The sequence below is a fragment of the Chenopodium album genome, chromosome 13, assembly GCF_948465745.1.
Source record: "Chenopodium album chromosome 13, dcCheAlbu1.1, whole genome shotgun sequence".
Lineage (NCBI taxonomy): Eukaryota > Viridiplantae > Streptophyta > Magnoliopsida > Caryophyllales > Amaranthaceae > Chenopodium > Chenopodium album.
In genome coordinates this window covers 2,303,081-2,327,935 of record NC_137846.1, presented here as the reverse complement: position 1 = coordinate 2,327,935, position 24,855 = coordinate 2,303,081, and the positions used below count along the sequence as shown (strand labels likewise).

Below are 24,855 nucleotides of genomic sequence, written 5' to 3'. Positions count from 1 at the left end.
ACGATCAAGGTTTTCATCGGGTTTCTAATTGGAAAAGCTGCATCAATATTACTGGGATCTAGATTTATTATGTTGTGATTGTATAGTGAACTCTAGCGCATCATCAAGCAACATAAATAAACCTAAACATGCATAATCTACTAATGCAATAAAACATGACATAGTATGGCCCCTTAATCCTAAGAAAACTAATAAAGTAAAATGCTCCCACTTGGATCTTCATGGATCTCATCCATCTTGCTCCATTGGGCCTTCACTTCATTGGCTTTTGGATCAACTGCAACCTGTAAATTTATTCTATTCTATCTACTACTTAAATAAAATAAAATAAATTACAAAAATACTCAACGGTACGCAGACCGTATTTAGATTACAAAAATACATCACGATGCGCAGATCGTATTTTAGAATCTATGGGCCATACTAGTCTATATATAGCAATAAACAATATCATATATTATAAAGTGTCATATAGTAAATCACTCATCATGCTTTCCTAAACTATAACATCTGATGATCATAATGAAGGAAACATGGCTATAAATATCTCATATTTTAATTAATGTAATTAGATAATATCATATATTAATCATAACCAATTATAAAATATCATATATTTTAATTTAGGTATGAGATAGAATCAAATCTTATTTGAAATTATGGAATATAAATCATATTTATTTTCCATGATTATCCTAAATAATTTAGGAATTCTATCCTAATTACTTGCCAATCACATATTTTAAATCAATTATATCCAAAAATAATTATGGGATAATCACATTATTTAAATCAATCTTTATCTTTTTGGAATATGCTCGGAATATTCTAACAAATCCTATCCAAAATTAACAATCTTAATTAAGGATAATTATCAAAAACCAACTTTTGAGATTTTATCTCAAAATAAAATCTGATTTTATTTTGAAATTATCTTTAAAATAAAATAATTTTAATAAAAACAATTTTTTTTTTTTTTTTTGAAATCTGCTGCCATGTCAGCTAGGGGTGAACCCCAACCAACGCAGCAACAGGAAGCCGCAATGTGCGTCAGTCAGGGAGAGCCCAACCAACGCACAGCCGCAGCAAGGGGCAGAGCCCAGCCACGGCTCAAACAACCTAACCGAGATCGGAAGCCTGAGGAAACCACCTGACCAGAGTCAGTTCCTCTCTCAGTCGCCTTCCCGAAATCACCCTCCGCACGTCACGGCTAGGCAGGAGCCCAGCCACCAGCAGACGCAGGCTGCAACACGCGGCAGTGCAACGGTTGCACTTCGCTGCTGCCGCCTGTCCTCCGCCTTCTTCGCGCACCCTATCCGACCTACTGGTAGCCGCCGTGGCCCACCTGACGGTGGTTCGACCACCCAGCCACGGCTGCCCCTCCCAAGTTTAACTCTTTTCCTTTTTTTTTCTTTTTTTTTTTTTTTGAGAAATTTAATCTAATTAAACAACATTTGTTGAATTAAATTAATTTAGGGTCTATTGAATTAAAACACAACATTTATGCCTAATTCAATTTTGAAATTAAATTCACAATTCAATTTCAATTTTAGGGTTCTTCACAAAATTAATTAAAATTTAATTTAACTTTTAAATTAAAACATTGATTATACAAAATCATATTTTATGTATAAAATCAATTCAATTAAATCTATGAAGCATAAAATTTTCAAAATTCATCAAAATTAAGCACAAAAATCAAAATTTTAGGGCTTTATTTCAATTAAAATTTTTGAAAATACTAGGGCTTTATTCGGATTTTGCTAGAACAATTGAGCAATTAAATCATATTTAATCATATTCCAAAAATTAAATCTCCATTTAATATAAAGATTGAACCATAATTAAATATTCTCCCTCCTAATTGAATTAAAATTGTGGATTATCAAAGAATTATTGGCAATATGCGTAAATGCAATAGGCTAACTGATACCACTATAGGGTTTTATAGGTACTACGCAGCGGAAATAACATGAATCATATTCATACAGTACCTAATCCAAGGATCTAATGCATAACACATAAAGCACAAATAATCGTACCTTTGAAGCGTGATTCCACGTGCGATCGAGCAAGAACAAAGGGAGATAAAGAACCTCAAGCGTGATTCCTCTACTTGGTCCACGGGCACAGATTAAGACCTCCACTAATGCTAGTTAGTCGCGAAAGAACATTTCTATCGACCTTCTACGAAGATGAACGAACGATCAACTAGCCAAGAACCACCGCGCAACACCACGTGGGCCACTAGGGGTGGCCGGCCGTAGGTGAGAGGGGAGGAGAGAGGCGTGCGTGTGAGAGAGGGAGGATGAGGGCCTTTGGATGGTGGTTGCTTGATTCACAATTCACTGTATTGTCAATTGTGACTTGTATATGCAACCCTAGGCAAGGCTATTATTTATAGATCGCATCTCTAAATAATAGTCCAAGTCCAAATCCAAGCCCACTTCCTAATCCCACTCAAACTATACTTAGCTCACTCATGCTTATGACTAATTGATTGCTCATGAGGCCCATTAATGGGCCTCTAACTTGCTTAACCCAATACCCTTGTGTGTGACCAATATAGGATCCATTCTAAAGGGCTTTGGGCCATTTGACTAGCCCAAAGATCATCTCTCATAGTCTAGCAACAGAGGATGACGCCCCAATAGAATGAACTTATTATCTCCATAATAGTGATCCTTGATATATCTAGTAATTGCACTTATCGAAGACACAATTCCTTCAAAAGAATGTCATTGTTATTAAAATACGGGAGCATGCGTTTGAATTTTGTACCGTTATCACTCTGTATACATTATAGTAACATCAAATTGACATTTAACCATAGCAAAGAAAGAACAAAAGGAAGAATAAACCTCAGTTTTGTCATTCAATTAATAAATCCAAACACCTCTCGAAAAATCATCAACAATAGTAAAAAAAATAGTGAGCACCAGAAGTAGAGGGCGTCTTATATGACCCCCCAAAAATCACAATGTATCATTTAAAAAATACAACTAGCCTTATTATCACTATTAGGAAAGCTATCTCTAGATTGTTTAGCTTGAGGACAAACTTACATGCTTTATTCAAAGATTTGCTACTAGAACTAGTACTAATAGCAGGCAGCCAGGCACTAACATGCAAAATTTTATCCGACGGATGCCTCATATATGCCGATGCCACAACTCGAATGTAGAAACCCCCGAATTTGTCGCCGCACATACTTTAGGAAGTCGTGGAAATAATAGAGTCCATCTATGCGTTCACCGCCTCCAATCAGGCTCCTTGAGAGTTAGCCCTGTATAGCACATAAAGAGTCTGTGAATTGTACATAATATTTAGAATCATCAATCATTTTAGTGACGGAAATTAAATTGCAATTTAATTTGGGAACGAATAAAATGTTCGCAAGAGTTATTCCGTTATCTAAATAAACTGGCCCTCCTTCGTGGCCATTGCTTGGGCAGCATCTGGAAGATCAATAGGGCAAGGAGATATGGAATGTACATCCATTAGACATGATTTGTCACCAGTAACATGGTGAGACACGACGATGTCGATGATCCATGACAAAGAAAATACTCACCCGTCATGTTATCTTGTTGTTGTTTATTAGCCATAGTTAAGAGAAGACGAACATGCTTGGGTTGCAGCTCCGCCAAGGCCGAGAAAGTGTCTTGCGAGCCGTGGGCTTGTTGTGATCAGCCACAACCGCAAAGGAAGAAGTAGTAGCAGGAGCAGTAGCCCTGCTAGGCACAAGGGACCCCTATTGTCCCGAAGATGTTTCCCCCCTTTCTTTCCATATTTCTCGAGCCACCAAGGGGGTAGCCATGGAGTATGAAACACCCGTATTATCATGTCCCACGTGTTTACAATGAGTATAGAAAATCTTTGATTTATCGACACGAGTAGGAGCTTGGAAAGACCTTCGGTCAGAGGACAAAGCAAAAAGATGTGCCTCGGCTTTGTCTAAGGTAGCGTGCCCTTGAACAATGCCACGAGAGCGTTCCTCCTAAAGAAACGCTTGGTATGCATAATCAAGGGTAGTAGGGGGCTGCTGAGAAAGAAGGTTTGTGCGCACCACATCATATTTGTCATCATCAATACCGATCAAGAAATGATGTAATTTCTCCTCCTCTCGATCTAACTCATACTTTGCAGCAACATTGCACGTGCAATTCCCGCATTCACATCCATGTGGGGGTTTGAGATGAAGAAGATAATCAAATTACCCCATCAAAGTAGTATAATAATCCTCAAAAATCATGGTTTTCGATTGTCGGCAATTGGTAATAACAGTCCGCAATTATAGGAGACGAGGGCCACTAGCCTCACAAAATCGCTTCTCCAAATAATCCCAAAGCTTCTTTGCTTCCTCAAAATAGGGTATGGATGCCACAACCTTAGGGTTAATAGAGCGTAAAATCCATGAAACTGACATGGAATTAACGGTATCCCCATCAAGCAGCTTCTTCTTTTCAGAGGGTTTAGAGATAGTTCCATCAATGAAACCATATTTGCGCCTAGATTTTAAGGACATGGTGATTTCCCTAGACCAAGTAAGATAGTTATCGCCTTTCAAAACCATGTGAGTAATTAATAGAATTCCTCGGTTGATCACCGGCGCCAAGATAAAAGGGAGAAGAGGGATCGATTTTTCCATCATCACCCGTCTCAATCAATCGAACAATAGCGTAGAGAATAGAAATTTTTTTAGAGTTTTTAGAGGTTTAGGGTTTAACAGTATAGTGGCTCCGATACCATGTCAAGAATAAAAGAATAGAGTTGTGTATTTCATATTAGAGTATGCACAAATATATATACAACCTAAAGAGATTAGGGCTCATAAAATCGGCCCATAAGCTATACACTAAGGGCCTGTTCTGATTAACTGAACTGAACTGAACTTATTGGAGCTGAATAGAAATGAACTGAACTGAACTGAATATTTTATGAGAGAAGGAAATTAAGATAAGAAATGAACTAAACTGAAGTGAACTGAACTTATTGAAATTGAACTGAACTGAACTTAAGCTCAAGAGAACATGCCCTAAATAGGCTTAACATGTATGCTCTTGCTACATGCAATTTTTTGTATTTTTTTGGACGGCATGCTACTGCTACATGCATGTTAATTACATAAGGTAGTATATTTGATCTATGAGGTAGTATATTTGATCTATATACATAGTGATGCATATTCGATAATAGCATCAATATAATTTATTTAGTTAAGTTGATTTATTTTTGTCGAGTCTTCTATTAATTGCGAGATTGAGTAACGTCAATCCGAAAGTTACGCGTGATTAGTAGGATTAGGAGTTTATCCTGATGAATTATCTTATTTTAAGGTTGTTAGGATTTTATTTCCTAATATAAGATCAAGATATTTATTTAAGACAGGATTAGTTTTTAGGATTTTTATCTTTTATTTTCCTATTTGGCAAAGGATTGTTGCCTATAAATATTCTCTTTATCAAAAAAGTTGGACAAAAAAGGTGGTTTATACCAATTTTGCCTAAAATCTACTAACAATTTAAACCAAATATTCCAACACAACCTTACAGATAATGATTGTATTACAAGAAAAATTGTAACATAAATTTTTTTTACATTCAAATGGTCGATCACTGCACAAAAATCTACTTCACATTCTCTATGAAAACATTATTAACACAGCAGCAGTAGTTCATTGGATTTATTTCCCCTCTTCCAAAAGTACCTCTCTTGACCTTCGTGAGTCGTTTCTTAGGATCTCTAATTAGATAACTAGCGCTTGGCTTGTTAGACCAGCCACTTAAAACAATTGCATGACTACGTTGAAGTCTATATTCACATAAAGCATACGGTTTACCCGTTTGGACGCTTCGCTTCACATCTGTTGGGTTGACTTTGATGGAGCATATAACAGGATGTTTCTCTAACCTCTCCAAAATTATTTGTTCATCGTTTGGAAGCTTTTGTACACCGCTTACTCTCAAAATTGGTTTCTCGAGCCTTTGAAATGGAACCCCCTTTACGCCTTTATAAGGAGGGCAGTTGCCCTCTAGGCTTAAACCATATTTCTCGATCCATTTCAATGCTTGGTACGCGTTGAATGAGTATGTAGTATCTACACTCGCGTAGGGTTTAACTTTGTCGATGAGCTCTTGCTTTGAACACTTTATTTTGCCATACCAAAGCTGATAATAAATTGCCTCTAAATAATCACATATGGAGAAGCACCAGCACAATAAATAATCTTGTTTTTCTAGCTTCCCAAATATACCCAAAAACTCCCAATTAAAAGCACCTCCATTAATCACTGCAGTACACCAACTTTTTTATTAATTAAAAAGAAATCACAAAATTAAATGAAAATTAAATGAAACCTAGTAAATGCAAATAAAGTTACAAAATTTAAATAAAGTTATAATTTCATCCATTTTTAGATTGTCAAGTCGGACACTCAAATTCTATTTGATATTTTTTTTGAGTCCATGTAACATGTAATTTTTTTCTACACATCAATTGATAAATAATAACATGGTCATGTCAATCATTAATTAATCTCTCTTTTAAGTATAACATGTAATGTAGTACTTTTAATTGCTAAAGTGAGAAAATTGACTAGTACACATTATAAGAATAAATAAATTAATCATACAACACGGAATATAGCATACATACCAATGTAGCATATACAAAAATACAAAATGTGTTTATTTCGATTGTCAAAAGGGTATATAACCCTATGTTTATTCCATTAGATTATACGTGTTTTAATCATTAAAACTGTAATTAAAATAAACACAGATTAGTGTTGATAATCTTACTAGTTGTGCTGATTTCGTCACGTTGATGCCCTTGAGGGAAGTCACCATCACTACAATCCGCATTAGCCTCTATAAGCAGGAGTTTTGGAGCCTTTATCTTAGTCAGGCCTTCAATGATCTTGTGGTAATGCACACCGAATATCATCAGAATCCCTGCGAAAGGTCGATGTGGTTCGAGCTCATCATGACTGAGAGCTTCAATGTTTCCGGAGTCCAGAGCTTTTCTAAAATTCCAGTAAACAGTCGATGCTCCAATTTTCTGAAAAAAGTCTTCAGCAAGGCTCCAACCTAGGGCATCAACACAGGCTGTTACGCGCATCACGACTTCTTCTTCGAGTTTAGCTGTGTCCATCTTGTGCACGACTTCAACGAATTTGTTTTGGTGGATGACCTTGGACAATTCAGGACTGTTTCTATCTTTGCAAAACAATGCCAAGGAAGTCACTAAGACCAATCCAACCACCACTAAAGTCTTGTATGGAGACCTCAAAAAACGGTATATAGTACCGAAAACTTCATCACCCCAAATCCCTGTATCATAAGCATCTAACATAGCCTCAGCAACCAGTTTTGCAGGTTCATTAACCTTACCCGCCTCCTCAAAAATGCACATCACTAAAAACATAGCGCGTTGCAGGGCTGCCTCATGAGTCTCTCCTATATCATACTTGTTAACGAAACCAATTACATCACACTTCCTCAATCCATCACCTATCATGAATTCCCTTAGAATTGTCAGCACCACTTCTTTCCCCTTTTCCTTCTTGTGGTAATGCACACCGAATATCATCAGAATCCCCACGAAAGGTCGATGTGGTTCGAGTTCATCACGACTGACAACTTCAATGTTTCCGGATTCAAGAGCTTTTCTGAAATACCAGTAAACAGTCGATGCTCCAATTTTCTGAAAAAAAATTTCAGCAAGGCTCCAACTAACTGAAAAAACCAAGTATAAACACGAACTAAATATTAAGTTCCATATTTCTTACTGTAAAATGCTGTAATACTACTAAGATATGTATATAATTATATGATTGCTTGTTGTTTTCGCGTACCAATGTATCCAAATCTCGAAATTAAAAGTGTTTTCGCGTGATTAATTTCTAAATTTTCAAGCCGGACACTAGAATTCTATTTGACACTTTTTTTCGAGTCCGTGTAACATGTGATGTAGCACAACATGTAATTTCTATATAGACATCAATCAATTGATGAATAATAACATCAACCATCAATTAATCTCTCTCTCGATTTTTTAATTTCCTCAAGAAAACTAGTTAACATTTAATCGTTAAAGCTTGAAATTAATAAATTCTTTAACGCATTAGATAATTGGCTATTACACATTATAGGAAATAAATTCATTTGGCACATTATATCAAAAACAAATTTATTGCATGCTTACATCAAAAATACACTGCAAGTTTTTCAATTTAACCAATAATAATCTTTGATCAAACACTTTCATACGAACCCTAGGTTGTTAATTAAATCATACATTGATCATGAAAAGGTTATTTTCCTCAATTACTAACCCTAGGTTTATTCGATTAGATTAAACTTGATAATAGTAATCATCAAAACTGTAAAATAAATCCAGAAAACTTACTAGCAGTATTCAATTCGTCACTATCAGATTCTGAATTTAGATCCGCGAGAAATTCGTCGTATAAATCTTCAAAATCGTCAAAATCATCATCACAATATTCAACATTAACCTCTGTAAGCTGCTCTTCTTCCTCCGCCATTTGAGATTTTCCTTTAGCAATTATCTTCCTCTTCGCAATTTTAGCGGCTTCTTCTGGAGATAATTCCATCTCCTCTGCTTCTTCACAGATAACCTCCATTTCAGCGGTCTGGTTCTTCTCTGTTTCTTGATTATCCTCCATTTTAGCGACTTTATCAAGTCTGGTCTCCTCCATTGGAGATTTTCCTTTAGCAATCATCTTCCTCTTCTCGGCCAATTTAGCAGCATCTTCTGGAGAAATTGTCTTCTCCTCTGTTTTTTCAGAGTTCACCTCCTTTTTCTCTGTTTTTTTATCATCCGCTATTTCAGCTTTTTCGTCAGCGATTATCTTCATCTCCTCTGTTTCAGCAATTTCTTGAGAGATTGTCTGAGTCTTCTCTGGTTCTTGAGAAATTGCCGTCTTCTTCTCTGTTTCTTGAGAAATTGCCGCCTTCTTCTCTGTTTCTTGAGAAACTGCCGTCTTCTCCTCTGTTTCAGTGATTTTAGCTGGTACTTTTTCCTCCATTGTCGATTAGCTGGTTTTAGAGAGAGAAGTTGAGTGTGTTTGAGTTGCTGATTGTAGAGAGAGAAGTTGAGTGGATTTGATTAGCTGATTGTAGAGAGAGAGGTTGAAGAGTTTAGAGAGAGAAAATGAGGTAACAAATTGTAACAACTTCTGTTGTTAGTTATTATACCAAGTTTTAATTCGTTTTTGAATTTAGCGCGCGTCTTTGAAATTGGGATTGGCAATTAGGCATGGCTTCTTATATACATAATTACTAATTAAGGAGTGTTCTACTACTTAGGGCCTTAGGGGGTGCTTTATTTCTTATGATTCTCGAGTTTGTGTTAGGGTAGCTCGATTTGACATGTTATTGTATTATTTTGACTCGATTTTTTTTTTACTGTGTTTGATTGAGCTAATCTTGAGTAGCTTTACTTTGTATCACATTACACCTTTTTTTTTTTTTTTTTTTTTTTTTTTTTTTATAATTTCTTTCTCCTATAAAAAGTTCATATACTTTATCCATATAATAAAATAAAAAAAAATAAAAAAAAACTCATAAACTTAAGATAAGATCCGTTATTATTGCTTTATGAATTTCTCTTGCTCCTCAAATTCGCTTTCTAGAAACTTCTCTCTCTGACAAACACTCTGTAAATTTCTCTCTAAAATAAATCAAATTTAGTAAAGTGCAAACATGGAGATATTTAATTTTGAAAGCTATGAAATGCCCTTCAATTGAGATGAATTGTTTGATTTCTTGTTGTTTTTCAAAAGCTACGTCTCTGTTTTCACACCGAGTGCATAATGATTAATGACCGATGAGCATGGTTCACCCTAGTATACCATGTAAATTTCATATTACTAATGCTACTCGTACTAATTATAAAAATATTACGCTGAAAATGTTCATCAACAACAATAGCTTAGAAATTTCTGGTTATGTATAAGAGAATTTGAACTAAACAAATGCGCGTTTTACTATATTTTGATAAAAAAAAAATCCTTTATTTAAGCAAATCTACAAAGGCAAGGGAGCAATTTTTATACTTCACTAGTTCACTATCCCTTGTTTCACGTACATTAACACCTCAAATGAATACATTTGTGTTCCCTGAAACTCGTAAGTCCTCCCTATTTAACTTAGAAAGCTAAGAAAATTTTGTATTTCTTGTTTACCGATCAATGCATAAACTAGATACAAGTACATGCTGAAGTTCAGAAGAACTCGATAATCCATCGATTAATTAAGATGATTACTAGAAGCAACACAGCTGAATACCACCGAGGAAAATGGATTTCGATCATCTTTTTTGTTGATACATCACCATTCTTCAATCATAAGTATTTTGCTAGCCATGGAATCTCCTGACAGTCCTTTAGAGCAAATGTCACATCATCGCTGATAAATAGAAGCAGAAAAAAAACGAGTTAGAAAGCTTACAGGCTATGTAACTTGCACTTGACTTAAACTACAGTGGTATAAAAAAACATTTGATGACTCATGCTGTGTTGCTTATAGTATTCAGCTTATATATCGAAAGCAGAGGGAGTACTATGGAGCTAAGAAAACCAATTTAACAGTCTGAGTTTGAATTGCAATTCAAACACGGATACTATAGTTTGTAAAAAAATCAGAAAGTACCTAATACAAAGCCTTGCAAACAAGTAACAGTAGATTGATATTATTGGACAATGTGTACTGAAACTTACCTAGGGAAATTCAACTGCAACTTCTAAGCTGGTACGGTAATAACAATACGTTGCAATGAAAGTTGAGCAGATGTGATAATATTTGGTGCATCAAAGATCTTAGAGAAGGGAAAAGGAGCCGATGCAATTACTTTACCTTTCCAGTCCCAGGAACACCATGAATGTACAGGCAACGTCCAAGACATTGATCATCACATGTAGCCCCTTTTATAAATGCAGAGATCTCTTCCATTTCTCTGAGTAAAAACATATATCAGTAAGAAGTGAAAAAATAGACAGAGTGGAGCAAAACATTATGCTTATGCATACTTGTTGCGGCAGGGAAGTGACTTTGGTAAAGTTGCTGACAGCAGTGTCTGTTTGGCCCTTTCAAGTTCTGTTTGTTTATGACAAGCTGTGAAGTACTCTTTTTACCTATTTTCTGAAGTCCAAAAATGCGTCCCTTCCTTGAATTCTGTAATAAAGTAGGATTATATGGTTTAAATTTAGTCAAGTAGGAAGTAGAGCAAATTTAGTTAAGAGAATCTTGAACATACAGCAGCTAACTCTTGAGACGATGGGGTCCAGAAGATTTTCTCCTTTCAATCTCCTCCTCAAAGTCCATATCCTCCTCTGACTCATACTCTAAGTCCTTTGTAGATTTCCAATCTTCATCACTAGCACTATCATCATCATCATCATTATCTTCATCCTGTAAATGAAAAATAAGAAACTGTCAAGCTTCGACCAGCCTCTGGCCACTGGGCACAAAACTTATTGAAGGCTTACCTCTTCTAAATCATTTATCTCTGCAAGCCGCTTGAAAGAATGCCAACGTATGTCATATTCATACTCACAAAAGAAGACATCATCCCCTTCATTTTGGGCCTTAGCGTACTCTTTTGGACTGAAATCACTTAATACATATTAGTGCCTAAATACAGACTCCATCTGCAGCAGCAGTTAAGCAGAAAGTTAAGACTCAAATACATAACACAAATCCGAGTAGTCTGCACTTTTTACTTATACGAATGAAAGTCAATATACACACTAGCTGAGAGGCTGCATTGCAGCAATGCAAACTAATATGCAAAAAGTCCTAGATACTAATTAGAGGGATGGATCAAAATAGGATGCAACACTGGCTAGAATATCAGAATCACTCTCATAGAAACAACCTTACTATCTTTTCTATAAGCAATTTGTTCAAATGTTGGACTTGGGGACACAATACAAACATGTATTTATTGATTTTAGATCTGAGGATTTATTGATTTTGATCAGAGTTTACGCCATTGAAGCTCTGCAGGTGAAGGTATTGAAAAAGTGTTAATTTAGGAGAGACAAAATGGAGGAAGAAGGTGAGATAGAGCTGAGGAGAAAGAGACTGAGTGACTGAAATTTGGCGGGAAAATTGCCTTCCTTTTATAAGGGTTACCTTAAGAACATTGAGCCGTTGGGCTTTGACTAAAGTCCAAATATAGTGGAATTTTTTTTTTTTTTTTTTTTTTTTTGAAACCAAAGAAAAGCGCCATATATTAATCAATCAATGGAAAGCTTGTCCATGAGTACATACGAGAAGATGGACGGGGGACAATAATTTTCCCAAACCAGTTCATCACCAAAAGGCAGCCCCGGCCCTGAGGGTAGGCGGGGAGTGCCATGGCCTAGGGCCCATGGCCAATGGGGGCCCAAAAAAATATATTACCTCAGCTTTCATAAAATTGTACTAATAAATAAAAAAAATAAAAAAAAAAGACAACACTCTTTAATCCTTCGCCGTTCGTTTCACTTTAAAATTGTTGCAATTCCCACTATCCAATTCTCTCAGCATTAAATACAAGTAAAAAACTTCATTTCCCATCAAGTAAATTAATGAGTCTTGTCTTTCACTCTTATCAATTCCCCAAATATTTTGATAGTGTAAATGAAATTATGAGAATGTTATAAGCAAGTAAAATATTGTTAAAACTATTACTCGTAAGAGACTACACCAGTCATTAGCTTCAACTATACTCGTACATTTTAATTATCCTACTATGAATGAAAATAACAAAATCATTTATTTAATCATCTCATTAAGTTGTTTGCCAGTATTTGTGTCCACTAATTGTGTTTATTCTCTTTGACATTTAGACAAAGTTTCTCTCTCCTTTCTTTGTTTTAATCCATGGATAATTATTGGGAATTAGTGTTTAATTTAGATATTGTAGTTTTAACTTTTAAATTAACAAACTTATGATCAAGTATTCAACTTTATTTTAAATCTATGTAATTGAAAAATATTTCAAATGTTGATACCCTTAAAATATACTACGTAGTATAGCAGTAGATCATAGTTACAATGAAACATTGTTCTTATTTACTTCGTAGTACACAGAACTATGTCTAGATTTATAGCGAAGTGTAATATAACGGAGTAATATGGAGTATGTAGTATATTGTATATATTGTACTAGAGACAAATTGTTACATTATTTTAGAATTCATTTTTTTTTTTTTTCCTAAGGGCCCTTATTTATGATTTTGCCTAGGGCCCATAAAATGTCAGGAATGGTCCTGCCAAAAGGCACTAATCTAGCTAAATTATGAGCAACGGAATTATCATCCCTTAGCATGTGAGACCATGAAACAAACTCAAGGTCTTTACAAACAAACAACACATCTTCCAAAACAGTATCTAAGTCATCAGTGAAGAAAATCGCTTCCTTCGCCAAACGGGAGACCACACCTTGACAATGAGCTTCAACTATAATTCTCTTGAGGCCATATCTACGAGCCAATCTAACCCCATATAAGATAGCTTTGCACTCTGCAACGTCAGGGGGCAGACGGCCACGACTTGTTCTAATACCTGCAAAAATCACCTCACCCTTCTCGTCTCTTTAAACCATGCTTCTTTAGGGTCTGCCATAGGGTCCTTCCACACAAGCTCCTCGCAACTACAATCACTCCAAAGATCCCTCACTGCTGGACACTCAAAGAAGGCATGGAAGGTGGTCTCAACAGCAGCATTACACCGAGTTGTCCACCATGTGCCTGTAATACAGCAGGTCCTTTGTTCGCAAGGAGTTTGTACACATTCTCCACAAAAAATGTTTCACCTTCGGTATAGTTTCAAGGCCCCAAATGTCAACCCACACCTTGTCAAAGGCATCTAAGTCGAACGACTTACCAAGAGCATAGGCAGTCTTGACTAAATATTGCCCATCCTTTGAGAAAGCCCACGTTAAGCAATCTTCTGGTTCTCTACAGCTCAAATGGATAGCCATGATGCAGGCAAATTATCCCACGTTAATTTGAACTCTGTTTCCCCTTTTAACATTTTGATAAGAGCATTAACAAATATATACATAAACACATGTAACAAAAATTATTAGTTACCCATAAATATACATTTCAAGTATTATAATTTTAAAATTATTATATACCATTTATCTTCTATTTTGATAGAATCATCAACTTCATTCACAACCCACTACATCTAATATAAAAAAGTGGATAAATAAAACACTAAAATGTTAGCAAAAATAAAAATTGATATAAAATAAATCTTTACATTTATATAAAATATATCAATATATTTACCAGGAGATGAAAAATTATTGCGAAAATAAACTTAAAATTGTAATTGTATAAAATCATATGTATGCATTGGAATTTTTTCATTGTCCCTAATTGCTAGAAAAACAATATTGTGGAAAAATTGAAATATTAGTTTGTTGTCGGTGCAATATTGCTTCTTATTTGGAACGACTAAAAAGTATCTTACGGAGTAAACTTGTCCTTCAATCAATATTGGATGAAAGTATTGAACAAAGTTGACTTTAATTGAGGAATAATGAACGTAATCACCTTGTAATAAAAAAATAAGGAAATAAGTTAATTTAATAACTTCATTAACCCACCTAAATCACAAATTTTGTTTTTGTTCATAATAATAATAATAATAATAATACTAATACTAATAATAATAATAATAATAAAAATAATAATAGTAATAGTAATAATAATAAAAACTAAAGAGGTCTATGAATTTTTTTTATAAAAATACCTTCTGGTTCAAATAGGCTAGATACTCTTACGTTGATTTTCCAATTATATTTGGTCGATTTTAATTCTCAAATTAAATTAGATAATTGGATCAGTAAACAAAATACAAACATACAATCATTGCGTATCCCAAAGAAGCACAATGTAAGTAATAATCACAAATATATATTTAAATATCGATTTTAAAAAGGAAAAATTCATTTTATAAATCCCAACTTTGGGTGGTTTACTTTTAAAAATCCCAACTACGCATTATTCCTGATAAATCCCAACTTTTAGGGGTATTTTCTTTCATAAGACCCAAATGACCGGTTACCTGAAAAAAAAAAAGTTAACTTTTTAATTTTTTTTTTAAATTGCCACGTGTCACACAGTTAGTGGCTCAAAAAATAAAAAATAATTGTTTTTAAAAAATCTGATTTATTTAAAATAAAAAAATTAAAAAAAAAAACCCAACTACCCAACCCATCCCCTCCCCCCACCCCAAACCAGCGGCCCCCATCCCGGAAAACACCCCACCCCCCCTGGTAAATCGCCCCCAACCCCCGTAAACACCTCCCGCCGTGCCGGAATATGGCGCCCAGCCCTCCCCCTCCCTCGAAACCCACCCCTTTATCTTCCCCCACCCTTGAAACCCTCCCCCCTCCCCGTAAAACCACCCCTCCCCAAACCCCCACCCTCGAAAACACCCCCCCTTCCTTCCCCCACCCCTAAAATCGACCCACCGGATGGGGGAAAGGAGGGGGGTCGTTTTCAAGTGTGGGGGATTAGGGGAGGGTGGTTTTACGGGATAGATCTAAGGAGGGGGGAGGGTTTCGCGACGGTGGGGGTTGTTTTCCGGCAATTAAAGGAGGGGGGTCGGGGAAGGTAGTTCCGGGAGAGGGGAATTCCAGCAGGGGAGGGGTTTTTTCCGGGGGAGGGCGGTAAGGGTGGGGCTCCTGGTTGTTTTTTTTTTTAAAAAAAAAATATTTTTTAGATCTTTTTTCTGGTTGTTTTTTTAATTTTTTGATTTTTTTTTTTAATTTTCTGATATTTAATTTATTTTTTGAACCAATTAGAGTGTGACACGTAGCCTAGAAACCTGGGGTAGCAGGTTTGGTGACCTGCTAGGTCCTCTAAAAGAAAATGGGTATTAAAGTTGAGATTTTTCCAGGATAACGCATAGTTGGGATTTTTTAAAGTCAACCACCCAAAGTTGGGATTTATAAAATGAATTTTCCCTTTTAAAAATTAAGCTAAGAATTACCTATCCATTGATAATGTAAAACTGACAGATATTACTAACATGTGGAATTGTATTGATACGAAATTTTGTTTGTGTCGTATGACGCGTCAATTTATAATGGTAGGTATTATAAATTTTAATTTTATCATTTTTTTAATTTATTTTAATTTTAGTTTTAATTTTAATGGAACAATTTTTTTTATCGTCAACGCTATCAAATTTTATCTTAAAAATTTGAGCACTTATCTTTAATTAAGATAATTTTATTTGTGGTTTTTAATCTATTTAGCGTTTAGATATCAAATATAATTTGTTATTTACTTAGGTGGCGATATAATTTTTTATCATTCGTCTTTTTTTCTTAGGTGGCGATTGAATTTTTTAATTCAAAAATAAAAAGCAAATCTAATTTTTAATTGGTCGAAATACTTTTACTTATGTGGCGCGCCGAATACTCTCCAAAAATGCCTACTTTATTTATATACTAGTTCTTTGCCCAAGCGACGCTTGGATATTCACATGAAAAAAATAATTTTTATAAATTACTATAAGTTTGTATGAAGTAACTATTTATGTTATCAAATTATTATAGATTAGATACGGTAATGTAGAGTACTTATCGCTAATTGTAGTTTGCTGACCTCTTATAAATTTAAAATTGAGTTAAAATCTTTTTTTTTTTAAAGTGAAAAACGAAGAATACATTTTATATATTAACGATTAAAGATTCAAGAATACAACAATATACATTTTATAGATTAACGATTAAAATAATATTTTATTTATTTAAGTTGTTATTATTATTATTCTATTTTTTATTGCATATTCTCTTTCTTTTTTTTATTTAACAATATTTTTTTTTAATTTTTTTTATTATCAGAAAAAGGTTTTTGGCGGGAAAAGTTTTATTGTGAACGCGACATGTGTACTTTGGGAATAAGGGTGGGGATTACTTTAGTATAGTATAGTACTAGTTTAGTCCCGTGCGTTGCATGGATTAAGTAGTCATTATTTGTTTAAATAGTTGTCAATTTAATATTTGAAAAAAAATATAATCTCATTAATTAATTTTGAAAGAAGCACGGTATTTATTTAGTTTTGGGATATAGTTGGAAAATAAAATGATGATGTCAAAAATAGTTTAGGCGGGAAAATTTTTAATAAGAAATTGACATGTATCCCTTAATGATATCAGCATGTTTTGTTTTAGTACTCCCTATATCCCTGAAAGAACGACTCATTTAGCCTAATTTTAGTCCCAAAAAGAATGACCCATTTGTTTTTCCCAACATCTTTTAAAATCACAAAATTACCAATATATTCTCAAATATTTTTGTCATATAGCTCTTCTCCCTAGGCCTGTACAAAACTATCCGAGAATCCGAAAATCCGAAAATCCGATCCGCAACCGATCCGAATTTTAGGATATCCGATCCGAAAAATCGGATATCGGATACGGATTCGGATATCGGATATCCGAACTAATATCCGAAATTAAAACTTAGGTGGTCTTTTGATAATTTAATTTGCAAAAAAAGACTACAATGCTCATATATATTGTACAGGAACGTCAGGAAGGCTTAATGTTATAAAATTGATATAATTAATGAGATTTATTAGATAAGCATAATCAACTTTTAATATTATCGGATAATGGATATCCGAAATATCCGATCCGAATGATTTCGGATATCGGATATCGAATATCCGAAATTTTCGGATCGGATTCGGATATCAATTTTAGATATCCGAAATTAGCCACCATTGTAATTCTGTATGTTTAGTTTGTTGCGTAACGACTACTCACGTAATTAAGCTAATGTAAATGCAGGGGCAGAAGAAGAAGTGAATTATAAGTTGAATTTTCGGGCATCAATCCTAGCTAAACATCAACTCAATGCTGAATCAAGCAGCTGTAACAGTGTCAGCTCTGCATCTCATGATATACATGCAGGGCCAGTAGAAGAAATGAAGTATAACTTGATTGATGGGGCACCCTCCTTGCCTAATAATCTAATACGTGTCTAGTGAAAGATGAATCAAGCAGCTGTAGCAGTTTTAGGTCTGATAGTGGTGCATCAGAGATGTCATGGGTGGCTAATGAACCTCGTGGGTATAAGTTGAAGCCTGAATAAAGACTCCAAACTGAGTAGCAGAGGATTTTATCGACCTATGAATGTATGGGAATTGCTGTGAATGAGGACTAGTTGAAACAGCTTGCTCATTAGCATTATGTTGATTATAGACACATAGATGAATCGATAATTGACACCTTAACCAGAAGATTGTGAATTGATTAATACGTAGTATAAAATAAGTTATAAGGAAATAGACAAAAAAAACATATATTCATATATTCATATGAGAAAAAACATATATTGAAACAATTCAAAATTAAAATGTACATGAAACATTTGAAATAGATAACAAAAAATATAAACAATTATAAAAATTCTTATAATCGTATGTTAATATGTGAAATTGTGAATGACCATGTACTATTATGTGATTGAACATTTACCAAAATAAAAATGAACATTCATCAAAATAATTCTCTACTTCAAACTATGAAAAAAATGAACATTATTACACGAATAACTATAAGTTATAAAATACATGTGAATGAGCATTTGTATTAATTATCTTATTATATGTAAATGAGAGTTGTTTCAAAAAAAAAAATTAAAAAAAAAAATAACATGTGAACTATAGTATACTAATGTATAAATGAGCATTTATCAAAATGGAAATGAACATTCGTCAAAAGAAAAAATTCATTACGAATCAATTTTATTAATACTTACATTTTTCCAGAATCTTTGTTTTCCTTCTCTGGAACTGTTTTCTTCACTGTACAAAAAAAATAAATAAATAAAAAAAATTGAAGAATGTACTGATTTGATTTACTAGTTTTTGAACAAAAATTACTAAAACTATAGTAAATATTTACATTGATGCATTTTCCGTAGTTGATGTTTCAATTATTGTTCTGAAATACGATCACAACAAAAAAATTAGTAAAACTTAAGTTTCATACTCTCTTTTGAACCAAATACGAACAAAACCACTTATTCTTTCGAATGTCAACCTTGTTTTGTTGAATTTTGTATGATTAAACAATTTTTATTGATAATTTGTCTCAAATTCGTAGAAATTTTGGGTTTAGAAAAGTAGTTTAATGAGTTTAGAGAGAGAAAATGCAAAAATTGGGTGTAGAGAGAGAAAATGGGTAAAGAGAGAGAAAATGAAATAAAATGGTGGTTTGAATTATTTTTATTTTTTTTAATTATTATCTATAGGTGAGTAAAAAAGGTTGTTAATATCTTGTAAAAAAGAAAAAAATGTTGTTAATATGTAGTTACTATACAATTACAAAAAGTGGAGTTGTTGGGTTTGTTTATGCGTTGTTTAGGGGTGGGGGTATAGGAACAGATAGCTACATTAGAGTTTAGGAGTATATAATTAAATTTAGTCAATCAGAACAAGCCCTATGTAGTCCAAAAAAAAAAGTCAACAATCCATGACGAATAGCGAGTAGGTGGTGACTTTGAAATCATATCGTCCCATATCCACCAGTTCGCCCCATTCCCACTCAGCGGGCCCGATAACCGAACCACACCACAGATGTTCTACGGCTCCAACCCTTTCTCTCTCCTCTTTGGTGAATGGTGAACCCCTTGCGGCCCCGCATGCCCACACAACCACCACTTCACCGCCAATTAGTCATTCGCAAATTAAAATTAACAGAATGAAAGCGCTACCACAACAAGGTACTCCTCCTAATCTCTTCAACTTTTTCAACATTTCCCAATTTATTTATTCTTCTTAGTTCTTTCTTGCTCCATTGAAATCACAAATATGGCTTCAAAATTGATTCTTGTAGCACCTCATGAATCCCCAGATCAATTAGAAATCTCTCTAAGAGAAGCTTATAATCTTCTTTTACCTAAATTAACACCCCCATTAAAGCTAACTATCCCTTCCCCTGAAGAGTACTTAAACCTTAATAAAGCAATTGTTTATGGGGTTTTATGTGAACCCAATTCGGCCAAAATTCATATTAAATACTTACATGCTATTGTTAATGATGGGTATTGCTTGTTTATTAATTTACTTTCACAAATTGTTGATGGGTTGTATTCAAAGATGTTGGAGTTTCCTAAAGTTCAGTTGATTTGGGTTGCTTCTGTTATGATTGATGTTTCTGGGATAGGTTTTGATTGTTTGTTGGTGTCTCTTTTGAGGCAAATTGTTGGTGGGGATTTTAGTGATGGGAATTTATGGCTGAGCTTTGAGATGGTTAATCTGTTTTCTTTGAAATGGGATTTGATATTGAATGAGGAACCCCTAATGTTGTCTTGTGCTTTGTATACATATCTTAGGTTATTGGCTGATCATTACCGTCTAGCGTGTAGTCCGAAATTGAATGAGTTAAAGAGGAAGGAGATTGAGTTTTGTGTTAGAATGTTGAGGGAGCAGTTTCATTTGTGCTTGAGGATTGGGAGGGATTTAGTTCGTCTTTTACAGGACTTGGTTCATATCCCCGAGTTTCGAGCTATATGGAAGGATTTGTTGTTGAATCCGAGTTCGTTTGGGACCACCGGGTTTTCAGACATTTCTTGTATTTATGGCATGAGGACATCTAGTAGGTATTTCTTGCTTAGAATAACTCCTGAAATGGAGACTCAGTTGCGGTTTTTGCTTACCCATGTAAAGCTGGGGTCTCAGAGAAGGCACCAGGCATGGTTCACTAGGAAATTCCTATTTGTGCCAGAAAGAGAGACACTTGTCTCCGACATTGTTCGTTTCATTTGCTGTGCACACCATCCCTCCAATGAGATACTTCAATCAGATGTGATTCCAAGGTGGGCTGTTATTGGTTGGTTGTTGAAATTATGTTCAAAGAAATACTTTGAAGCTAATGTGAAGCTGACCTTGTTTTATGATTGGCTTTTTTTTGATGAAAAGGTGGACAATGTTATGAATATTGAGCCTGCAATGTTGTTGATGGTGAACTCTATACCTAGGTACATCGATATGACCAATTCTCTACTAGAATTCTTGTTACTAGTTGTGGATAACTATGATATGGACAGGAAAAATGTCATTTACAAAGGTGTGTCATCTGCTATCAGCATGCTAGTCACTAAAGGAGTGATTGGTTCTCTTGACATTTTTAATTCTTGCAATGTTCTGTCTCCTTTGGTCAAAGAGATGCTTCAAAAATTTATATTCGAGGTCGAATCTGGAACCTGCAAAGAGCCTAAGGGCCCTCAGCCACCTGGAATTCTTTCGTCTGATATGTCATCCCAGACTTTGCCTAATCCACCTGATCTGGCAATACAGGAACATTTATCTGAAGGACTTCCTGCATGTCATAGAAATGATGAATTGAATGCTCAGCACAGCTCTGTATTAAAACCAACTGATTCAGCTGCTCCGTTCGATGAGAGCCAAGTTGGTAATTTGGCAAATTTGATCGGCAAAATAGGAGAGTTCATGAAAAGCTCAAGCAGGAAAGGCCAGCAACTTGTGGAAAATATTCTGCTTTTGTACATAAATCCTGCCAATGAAGATAAATTTGGTGGTATTGGCTCTGACTATTTAGCATGTGAATTAAAGAAGGAGCTTGAGTTGGCTGGCTACAATCTTTTTTCACCTGCTGGAAGTCTTCCAAACAGTGATGATGAAGTTCAATCTATTACAGCTGTGATCATTCGTACATTCATTATTTCTCAACACCAACGGATCAAAGAGATGCTATTCTGGTGGTCAAGGAATGGGTATTTAGTTGGAGCCCGCTTGTTATCATATGCATTGAGACTTGCACACGAAGCACACGGAGCTGGCTATGGAGTTGATTATACCAGTGAGATCACATACAAAAATATGCCCTTGCTAAAGTGTCACATTGAAGAGTATTTGGCACTTTCATACCAAAATGAGGATTGTGTAAATGGAGCAACTACTCGTACCCCCGAGGTTGATAGAAAATTGATCTCCAACATGATTGATAGTGCTTTCACCTCATATAGGACTATTCTTACACTTGCTAAGGATGTTTCAAGTAAAGAAGTGTCGGATTCTGGTAAGCTCCCCTTAATGGATGTGGTGTCTAGTTCACTATGGAAGGGAAAAAGTTTGAAGTTTCTCTTCTCCAGTATCTTTTTGTATCTTCCTGATCTATCTCTTAGTGATGAAAGTGTAATACTGTTACTTGTCAGTCAGTTGGAAGATACTGATCTTTTGTACATGAAAATGGACTTGGGATTGAAAAGGCTCACTATATTTGGTGAAGATGTTCGAAAAGTTCTTCAACTAATTAAAAGGTCTATTTACTGGAAGCACGAAGATCAGCACAAAATTTGGGGGTTGATCAGATCAGAGCTTACTGTTAACAGGTTTCCTGTGGAGAAGTTGCTTTTGGGCTGCTTCTTTTCAACTGATTTTGATTCAAAGGCTAGTGGTATTGCTGTTGGTGGACTTCTAGCGCTATGTAGTTCTTGTGCTCCCACACCAGAAATTGTTGGTGCTGTCATGTTATTGCCTAGTGATAAGTTCCCTGATTTTGCTGCTGCCATTCTCTCCCATTGGACCATAACTAATGCATCAATGCTCTCCAATAGTGTGGCTGATTTTTTGAATAAACTTGGAAATACGAATGGGAATGCTCCTCTTGACCTGGGTGGTGTCTTAGTCAACCAATCGGCTCTCTTGTTTTTGTTAGAATATTTCAAAGGACAAGGTGAGCCAGGAGATAACATGCTGGAAAATCTGGCATTACATTTACCAGATGTAGAAACAAGACCCAAGAACTGTATAGTTCCAATGGATACAGGATAACTCTGTTGTGCGTAAGGGTGAGTTACTAATTAGCCCTTGTGTTTGATCGTTTGTTTCAATTATAAGGAGGATGTTAAGATGATGCTTTCTTACTGTTGCAGGAATATCTGTGGTTTTCATGAGCACTGAAATATAACTAAGTGATGAATTGATCATGTAACAAGATGCTTTCCCCATGATACAGATATTGGGGCGTTAGTCATCTCTGGTTTTTTGAATGCCATCTTGCGGTAGGTACACCATCTTATACAACTTGGTTAAAATTAATTAATCAAATATGCAACACAGGTAAATTGCCCTGTTATTGACCTTATTGTACTCCTTATCAAGAACTCTGTAGTTTACTTCTCTGCTTGTCCCATTTTCCCATTATTTCAAGAAAATTTGGGAGGCTACCTAGAGTTGTTGCCTCGCAGTAATAATCTCAAATTCTCAACTAGTCAACTCAACTTATTGATTTATGGTTTCATGTGCATGAAAAATTAGAAAACAAAAAATGAGGGGCTGTTTGGTATCACTGTACTTGTAAAAATCACAATTGTTAAGAAAACTGACAACAAAAAAAAAGTGAAAACTAGCTAGTACTTTTTTCTTGTTTCTTATTTTTGGTTATTTGTTTTTTAAAAAACTGAAAACTGGAAACAAAAAGCGATAACGAACTAGCTTTTGTTGTGTTTTCTATCCTCGGGCTTGTTAATACATCAAAATTATACTTGTGCCTAAACATGTAAACAATGCTTCAAGCTGCTATACATGTAATTTGATGTTTGATTTATCAATTGATGGATCAGGTAGCATTACATGTATTGTCTGATGACTGGTGCATGGAAAAGGGCACTGGCTAAAGCTTCATCTCCCAAATACCAAAGAATATACCCCTTGCCTTTAGGGAAATTCAGATTTCTCTGGATTGATCTGCAATAATACTTGGCATCAATGTTGATATTGTAGAGTGAGCTTGCACAATGTGCCGACCTCAAAGTTGTGGCAATGTGGCATCTGGCTGCTGATACTGCAACACACAAGCTTTTTGCATTTTTCATAAGGAGACTGAAACTGTGGTTACCAACAAATTGGCTGCTGTCTGATGAGTGTTACTCTTAGAGACACTCAAGGTTTATTGGCTTACCCCAAAGTCACATCAGATAAGAAAATTTCGACTGATTGGTGAGCATCTCCACAAGTTTCTGATAAATGGTCAGTGTTGTTCCAGATAACTTTTCTGCTATTTTAATTGGTTAAAGATGTACAAAATTCATCCATTACTGTGACAACATGGGAGCATGTGGAAATTTTCATTCACATTCTAATATCTTGATTATTTAATGCTTTCTTTAAGACGATTCTGATGTTTGTGTTCTGCATGTCTTCTTGTAGATGGATCTCATCGATGTGTGACCTCTTTCTGATAAATGAGAGTAGATGTTGCTTTGAGCAATTCTCAGAACTTCAGAAGGCTCTCGAGAGTGATATTGTTGTTCTTGCCAGCCTCAAAGCTCTGGATGCAACCAAAACAGCCAAAGTCTGAGCATCCTATGGCTGGAATAGTGTAATCACTAGATGCTTCTATTATGGACTTCTGCTATGTTCCTCAGAAACACTCGCATTTGCACGAGTCTTTAAATAAGTTGCATATATATATATATGTGAGATAAGAATGAGCTTCATGTTCTCAAATACAGCTCATGAAGCTTGCTAATGTCCACTGTTCCGAGAAAACACAATATTGGCATATCAATCTATATGTTTATATATAATGAGTATTGTTGTCTCCCTATCTGAGAGTTTTGTGTATTTGTGGGATTAAAGATTTTTAAAATCAGGTGTATTTTTCTTACACCATTATCCCAATTCTATAGATATATGTTTGTGAATATGTTCTATCACCAACGATAAATCATGAAACAATATTGTACAATAAGTACAATGGAAGCCTCATTAAATACGAAACATTAGCACATAGTTTGTTGATTTAGGTGTCTATTTTCCTTTCTAATCTAAATATTCA

The 24,855-nt window shown here is 35.0% G+C and overlaps 1 protein-coding gene and 1 non-coding gene across 4 annotated transcripts; one reads left to right on the top strand and one right to left on the bottom strand.

The window, feature by feature from the left end:
* Positions 1 to 11,530: 11,530 nt before the first annotated feature.
* Positions 11,531 to 11,608, bottom strand: LOC145577289 (small nucleolar RNA snoR28). The gene has a single exon (XR_014098738.1). It is a non-coding gene; the product is annotated as a small nucleolar RNA snoR28 (small nucleolar RNA).
* Positions 11,609 to 19,582: 7,974 nt separating this feature from the next.
* On the top strand, positions 19,583 to 24,637 carry LOC145574215 (uncharacterized). Of its 3 annotated transcripts, none has more exons than XM_081631958.1 (4): positions 19,583 to 22,864; positions 22,949 to 23,081; positions 23,639 to 24,044; positions 24,225 to 24,637. In XM_081631958.1, the coding sequence occupies exon 1, from the start codon at positions 19,863 to 19,865 to the stop codon at positions 22,845 to 22,847; it is 2,985 nt and encodes a 994-aa protein (XP_081488084.1). In that variant the 5' UTR covers positions 19,583 to 19,862; the 3' UTR covers positions 22,848 to 22,864; positions 22,949 to 23,081; positions 23,639 to 24,044; positions 24,225 to 24,637. The 3 variants fall into 3 exon arrangements, with proteins under 3 accessions (XP_081488084.1, XP_081488083.1, XP_081488082.1); XM_081631957.1 differs by having other exon boundaries at positions 23,643 to 24,014; positions 24,225 to 24,636; XM_081631956.1 differs by having other exon boundaries at positions 23,643 to 24,044; positions 24,225 to 24,636.
* Positions 24,638 to 24,855: the final 218 nt, after the last annotated feature.